At 38.4% G+C, this 8,068-nt stretch overlaps 1 protein-coding gene across 1 annotated transcript in view; it reads left to right on the forward strand.

Moving 5' to 3' along the window:
• The window catches only part of MAN1A2 (mannosidase, alpha, class 1A, member 2), a 208,234-nt gene that overhangs the window by 93,974 nt on the left and 106,192 nt on the right, over positions 1-8,068 (forward strand). Inside the window, exon 5 of the mRNA XM_006899582.1 lies at positions 4,225-4,305. Within this exon, the coding sequence (XP_006899644.1) occupies positions 4,225-4,305 (81 nt within the window). The remainder of the gene's footprint in view (positions 1-4,224; positions 4,306-8,068) is intronic.

Here is an 8,068-nt window from a genome sequence, read left to right on the forward strand (position 1 = left end):
ATTGCGAAGATCATGGCCTGGATCATGTGTACCTTAGTCTCCAGACTGACATTGTTGCTCTTTAGTATTCTGGAGAAGTCCCTGACAGCAGACTTTCCCAGTGTTATTCATCATTTAATTTTCAGGGTTCTGGTACCAAGAATGTTGATTGTGGAACCAAGCAAAAAAAGCTGTTAACCATCTCAATCTCTTCACCATCCATCATGATGCTGCCAATCAGCTCAGTGGTGAGAGTATTTATTTTCTTGATGTTGAGCTTCAGTCTATATTGAAGGCTGCAGCAAGTGCTTTAGGTCCTTCTCAGTTTCAGCAAGCAAAGCTGTGTCATCTACATAACTCAAGTTGTTGATGATTCCTTCAATTCTGATAAACATTCCTTTTCATGGAGCCCAGCTTCCTGTATGATCTGTTTTGCGTATAGGTTGAAAATGTTATGGAGATAGGACACATGTTGGCATATACCTAACCTGATTTTAAAATATGCAGAGTTTCCTTGCTCCATTCTAATGACCGCCTTTTGGTCCAAGTATAGGTTTTGCATAAGCACAATCAAGTGTTCTGAGATTCCTATTCTTCTCAGAGTTAGCCACAGTTTATTCTGATCCACACAGTCAGTTTTTATTTAGTTTTTCTGAAATACAAAAGAAGTCTTTGAAGTCTTTTCAGGATTGTAAAAGTGTTCATCTACCAAATAAATATGGTTTTATTCATTTAACTGTTCACTCATTGGCAGTAGGTTTTATTCTAAATTGAGGCAATATATTGTTGATTCATTGGCAGTAGGTTTTAGACATCATTTCAAAGACATCATCTTCAAATTTTGAAGAAAAATTCAAATCATATTAAATCAGGCTTCAAAATGGCAGCACTCAGGCTTCAAAATGGCAGCACTCTGCTTGAAGATGATAGGTGATCTCACAGCTATCATGTGTGTAACTCTCCACAACTCTGCAGATTATTTAGTCTCATGAATCAGGATTCCATGGTGTTTTGAGTCATTTCTTCCTTGTCTCCTAATCCCGGATTTTGAGTTGAGATTTTTCTCATTCTGGTTACCAAGACAAAGTCCCCCAATCTGAAAGAATCCAGTATTACTCCTGTTATGCTTTACTGGCTATGACAGAACCAGTTAGAAGCACTGCATCAAAGGTCAAGTAGGGGTTGTCAGTAAGATGTTTGTAACGTGAGGACAGCCAGTGGGCATATAAACCTTTATCTAGGCTTGATTTTATTTCTTACCAGTTTACAATTAGTAAATTTTTAATTCAAAGTGAGTGGTAGACTGATCGGTCACATTCATAAGTCAAAACAGTGTTATTCTGTCTAATAAAAATGCCTATTTTTGTAATTTCCTGAATAAGAACATATCAGTGATATTAAAGCTGCATTTACCACTGCTCTTTCAACCTTTTATTCTTTTGGTATAATTTTAGTTTTTTAAAAAAGTACTTAAACCATCACAAGATAGTATTATTAATTTTTATGCTGCTGTATTTTTTATTTACTTTTAATTGGTATATTTTTATCTCCTCATGCATCTTTTTATGCTGGGATTATTTACTTCAGGCTGAAGAATTCATTTTCAGTATTACCTTTACTGTTTCTCTGCTGGTGATGATTTCTCTAAAGTTTTTCTCCTTGGCCTCTGATCAGAAAGTTTTTGTATTTTTAGTTTATCTTAGTTTTGAAGGACATTTTCACTTTAATAAAAGTTAGAGTTTCTGGTTAGTGATGTCAGTATATCAGTTAGCACATTAAACATTGCTACCTACAGTTCTGGGAGCTTTGGTTGCCTCTTGGTAAGAATTTGCATTGAAATCTCAAAGGATCATGGTTCATATCAGCCAGCTGCTCCACAGGAGAAGGATGGCAGTCTCCTCCCATGTGATTACTTTGAAAACCTGCTGGAGGTTCAGTTATGAGTCAGTTCCGAGTACACAACAACAATAACCTACAGTTCTGAATTTTATATTTTTTTGTTGGAGAATATGTTATATAGGGTACATCGCAGGCAACTCAATGGCACATAAAAACAATAACATACATGATAGGTTTGGAAGTAGGAGTGTCATCTACTTCCTAAACAACATGCTTCCGGAAACTCTATGAACTTTGATAAATGTCAGTCGTTGTAGAGGGGCCTCAGGCCTTTTGTTCATAGGGTCCCTATGAGTTGTGCTCAGCTTGAAGGCAATAACACCAACATTTACCAGAGATTTGTTGTTAGGTGTGCTGTAGAATTGACTACAACAAATATAGTGACCCTACTTGAATGTTTTCCTAACCGGCATTAGGCTCACAATCTCTGTTGCCTCCAGTCCCTATGTTGTAGTCACCATGTCATTCTTTCTCCTTGAGGGTCATCCTCTGTTTTGTTGAGCCTTGCAAACATGATGTCTTTTTCCAAGTATTGGATCCTCCAGGGATTGCTGAGTCATTTTCTTTTACTTTTTTTACAGTAAATTATTTTTATATTTATTTCTAAATCATGTAGACGTCATTTTCAGATAAATATATATCTCTCAAAATATATATTTTGTTATATTTTGCTATATCTATATCCATCTAAAATGAGAGTTATTCATTTCTTAAATTGAGACCTCTTACTATTTTTTAATTGAACAATTCATTATCCTACCATTTGTTACCTCTTTTAACATTATAAAAAGAATGAAGGCAGCATGGAGTTGGCTAAGTCTGACCCCTCCTAACTTTACAAGAACTGTCCCCATCAAGAACATGCACAGCACAAGACCAGAAAGGACATGCTTTCTCCCATCCCCAACTCCCATGCTCTTGCACCTGCTTTTACGAATGCCTACATCAATCCTACTGCTCTTCTGAGTCTGAAATCCATTTTAATAGCTACAGGACCATACTCAAGATTATTTGTGAGAGAAGTTAAGTTACCATTCAGGTTGGTAACAGGATATCTTTAAGTCATGACAGCCTAAGGTGTGTTTGCAGGCCCTTTACCTTTAAACCTCCAGTTTAGGTTACTGTTCCACAGTTGTCTTAAGTCCTTCCAGTTGTTGTTGATATGTGCTATAGAGTCATCTGCGATTCATAGTGACCCTATGCACAGCAGCTCTGAAGTCTGCTATATCCTGAGCCAATTTCACCGACTCTAACACACCTACTCCCCCCCCCCCCCTGCCCCAGTCACCATACCAATCCATCTCATCCGGAGTCTTCCTCTTCTGCACTATCCCTCCACCTTTCCAAGCATGATGTTCTTCTCCAAGGTCTGATCCCTCCTGCCACATGCTCAAAGTACATGAAATAGAGCCTCAAAATCCTAGCCTCGAAAGAGAAACTTGGTTTCAGCCTCTCTAAGACAGACCTATTAGTTTTCTTGAAGGTGTCTGTTCTCCTTCCCGTATCCCCCCAGTTTTCGAGCAGGCTTGGGAAAATGCCCCTGGCTCTGGCTCCATGAGGCAGCAATCCGAGGTCAGCTCTGTCTTGAATTGGGATGTTGGTTCTCTTGCTCTGCCCGCTGTTCTCCTTTAGACCTCAGTCTGACTGAGGTAGGAATCTTTAGCCACAGAGGACCTATGCTGCATTCTCTGATTAATTTTTCTTACTGGTAGTGAAATTCCCACAATTCTGCGCTGAACTTGCTCAGTTTAAACTTGATGCAATGACAAAATTAGCCAGACCCCTTTTGGATAGACTTCTAAACATTTTTTGCATGTTCCCATCTAGTCATATAAGGGTAGTGATTTGGAAAGCCGTTTTGAATAGTAGAACCACTATACCACAAAACCTAAGTTTTTATGTATATTGAAAAAAATAAAATATAATCCATGAGGAGAAACATAAGTAAAAAAAAAAAAACAAACCACTATCTAGTACTTACTAAAACGGTAGATAAGAACCCTACGGTTTATCCTCAGTAGAGAATAGTATTCCGGATTTCAGAAAATGAAAGGAAAATAGTCGACAACATCAAACATCTAGATAAAAATAATAAATATACAAGGCATATGTAAATGACCTGTTCATTTTGACCATAAACTTCATTGGCAATAAATAGAGAAATTTCACTAACACTGACAAATGTTTGGTGAGAATACAGTTCCGGAAATAATGCTGTAGAAAATGGAAGAAATAACTTTTCCATAGGGTTTTGGAAGAAATAAATGAAGTATTGAAAATATTTTAATAGCTAAAAAATAGTGTATATATGTATGTGTGTGAAATATCTCCAATATATTTTTGCAGAATTCAGAAGTATCTGTGTTTGAAGTCAACATTCGGTTTATTGGAGGTCTGCTTGCAGCGTATTACCTTTCAGGAGAGGAGGTGAGCAATGTCATGTAATACATTGATTTGGGAGGGAAAACTGACTGAAATATAATTAAAAGTTAAAAATTTCTCTAGTAACATATGGTTTTTCTAAATTTACTATTATTTATTACTTAAAGAGTTGGATATTTGATACAGTAATGTTTGTTCCCTCCCCCTTTTTTTTTTTGAGAATCCTCATAAGAACTCATCACTCCTGCCCAACTGCCTTTGAGTCAGTTCTGGGTCAGAGTGGCCCTCCAATGGGTTTCTGAGGCTGTAAATTTTATAGAGGGGGACTGTCCATCTTTCTATTGCAGAGTACTTTGTAGATTTGAACTTCTGACCATTAGATAAACAATCAACACATAACACACTACACCACTAGGGCTCCTTAAATTTGTCACGGATCCTGCCTTTACATATGCTGTGTCACCTTTGCAGCAGAAATCCTCCTTCAGTACATAGTTATAGGTATATATTTTCTTTTCTTAATATGCATTTTATCTTTTAATAAATAAATTTTATCTTGTAACATTATTAGAAATGTCTGCATTAGACACTGCTTTTAAAAATTTATGACTTACTTTGCATTTAATTGGATTGTTCAAACAAAAGGGAAATAAAACCTATTAAGAACAAATACAAGCATTAATCTGGAAGAATGACTATGATTCTCAAATAAAAAATTAGGTATTAATATTGCCTACTTATTGTAATGAAATATAATTTATTGCTCTAAGTTAAAAGGAAAAAAATAGACTCTGCATTACTGGTGCAGTATTCACAGATATGCCTGAGACCTGTGGTGTGAAAAATTCCTTTTCATTTCTCAGATGAATAAAGATCTAGGGGTATAATGTGAGAAAGGTAAACGGAAGAAAGAAGCTACAAGTAATTTCTGTTTTGTTTTCTGAAACAATGCTTGCTCATGTTCTTTGGCCATATATATTTTCAGTTGGTTTGCTTGTGCAAATTATTTGTTGAGTGCTTTGTCAATTTAAGAATAATGATAGATGTAGACTTTTTATTATCTTGAAGAAATTTCTAGTTTGCTCAGAGCTTTCATGAAGGAATGATAAATGTCATCAGATGTTTTTATGACTTCTGGTAACTTGGTAATACAGTTTTTGTCCTTTAGGATGTTGGTACAAAACCCACTAGTGTTGCTTTGATTCTGATCCACGGTGATCGCACATCAAAGGATTCTTCTTCTTCTTCTTATTCATTTTAATGAAAATTTACAGAGCTTTTGGATTTCAGTTCATTCATTGTTGCACTTTTCTCCCTGCCAACTCATCCCCTCCAGTTTGTTCTTCTCTTTGAAAAGTAAAAAAAAAATTTCATCATTATACAGTCCCTCCCCCCAAGTCCACTCCACTAGCCACATCAGGTTTTCAAGGCTGTAAGTCTTTGTGAGAAGAGATTGCCTATCTTTCACCCATGAAGTGTTTAGTGGATTTGAACTGCTGACCTTTGGATTAGCAAGCCAACATAAAATGCACTATTTGTTGTTGTTTAATGCTGTCGAGGACTCATGGCGACCCTATGAACGAACAGCCTGAGCACTGTTCGTACATAGAGTTTCCGAAGGCAGGCCATTTTGGAAGTGGATGCCGCTCCTGCTTCCAGGCTTGATTTAGTCGGGAAGCTCCAGCCAAAACTGTCCACCATGGGTGCCCATTACCACGATTGGCACATCACTGTCACAGTCTTCAGCATCACAGCAACCACGAGTTACCTCTGTACAGCAACGCACAGACCAGTGCTATACCACCTAGAAGAATGTTTGACAGGAAGACAATTTGAACCTGGCCGAGGGCCACAGATGACAATCACCCACCTTCAGCTTGGGCTTAAGGCCGCCTCCTGATTCAAACCCTAGGCCCAGGCTGGCTAGCCTCACTCCAGGGACAGAGCAAACCTGCACGTCAAGCACATTCCCGGAAAAGCAGTCCACTCCAAAGCTTGCCACGATTCCTGCACTCCCCACCACCACGCTCCTGCCTTCTGGCAAGGAGAGCTCCCCATGACCCTGTGAAGGCGCCAGCCAAACCAGGAGCAACATGGCCGCTTCCTTCCCAGCTTCCTTCGGTTTAAGGCCGCCTCCTGATTCAAACCCTAGGCCCAGGCTGGCTAGCCTCACTCCAGGGACAGAGCAAACCTGCACGTGAAGCACATTCCCGGAAAAGCAGTCCACTCCAAAGCTTGCCATGATTCCTGCACTCCCCACCACCACGCTCCTATCTTCTGGCAAAAATGTACTATAGCACCAGTATATTCACTTATTTTTTTTTTCAAACAAATGTTACATTAGCCTGTTTTCCACACTAAAGTCTACTTCTTGACGTTACTAGGTTGACTCTGAGTTACCACTTTTATGTATAACAGAATGAAACTGTACTTATTGTATATTCCCCTTTTTATAATACTTTGGCTTTATTGGTTGATATTTGAGTAATAGTTGTTTTAACATGTCTTCCCTGCATCCGTATAAATAGAATCCTATCACTCACAGCATTGTACTTTAAGATATATCTTGAAAGGTTCTTTGTCTGAGTGTAACTGTATTCTTCAGTTTGTCATTTCCAGCATAACAGATCATATTATTTTTCTTATTCAAAATGGCCAGGAGAAGTCTTAGCTCACTTATATCTAGGATGTCAGTCTTTATGAATCCCATTTCATTTTTCAAAAACTTCCTACTTTCCTAGATTTATACTTTGTACATTACATGTTCCAATTAATGGTGGTTTGGACCTATTTTTCCCTGTGGGGCTTATCTCCTGGCACTATATCCATTAATGTTCTCAGTCTTAGACTGGAAGCCACACTGAAACCTGTGACTGAACCTGCTGGTATTTGAAATATCGGTGTCATGGCAGCATGCAAGTCATCACTGTACAAGAATCTAACAGATAAGAACCATAGCCACAGAGCAAACTGTAAAACAAACATATAAGTATCACAAAACCAGTATGCATCCCAGGGAAAATAGAAAACAAGCTGTTTGGCCCAGGCCTGTGTATCTCTCTACCAGTCCAGCAGAAGATTGGAGTTAAGAGTGTCCAGTCAGGTCAAGATGTTTGTTCATTTGAGTGGTGACCATGACCCCAAGATGCAAGCCATTCAGTGGTAACACCATTCCTGGTGCAGTGTTTGTTGAAGAGTGGGTCATCCAACCTGGGGAAGAGTTTTTGCTGTTATCAAAGGAGCCTCATCTAGTCTACATGACTACAGATGGTGTCTTTGATAGTTTAGGAGGTGAGTATAGGCTGAGTACTAGATGGCTAGCCTAAAGGGACAGTCACTGCTGATGTGAGAAGTTTAAGATGGCACACTCTGCAAAAGGTGTACTGCTTCCATTGTGACCATGGAGGATGTCAGATAAAGATACATAGGAAGAATTTTTCACCTACTGACCAGCTTACTAGAAGAGATCCATATTTTTTCCTATTCCAAAAAAAGATGATCCAGTAGAATACAGAAGTTATCAAACTATCATAGATACTACATGCAAGTAAAACCTTACTGAAGATATTTAAAATATAATTGGACTAGTACATTGACAAGGAGCTTTTATAAATTCAAACTGGATTCATAAGAGACTGTGGATTAGGGGGAATATCATTTCATTCCATACTGGAGGCTGCAGTCCCTGACCCTCAGGAGCAAGCGCTTCATGTCCTCCTCAGTTTCAGCAAGCAGGGTTGTGTCATCTGCATAACACAGATTGTTGATAGATCTTCCACCAATCTTGACCCCACATTTCTCCTCATAG

Source organism: Elephantulus edwardii, unplaced genomic scaffold (genome assembly GCF_000299155.1).
Source record: "Elephantulus edwardii isolate Elephantulus edwardi_28Jun2011 unplaced genomic scaffold, EleEdw1.0 scaffold00262, whole genome shotgun sequence".
Taxonomy (NCBI): Eukaryota; Metazoa; Chordata; class Mammalia; order Macroscelidea; family Macroscelididae; genus Elephantulus; species Elephantulus edwardii.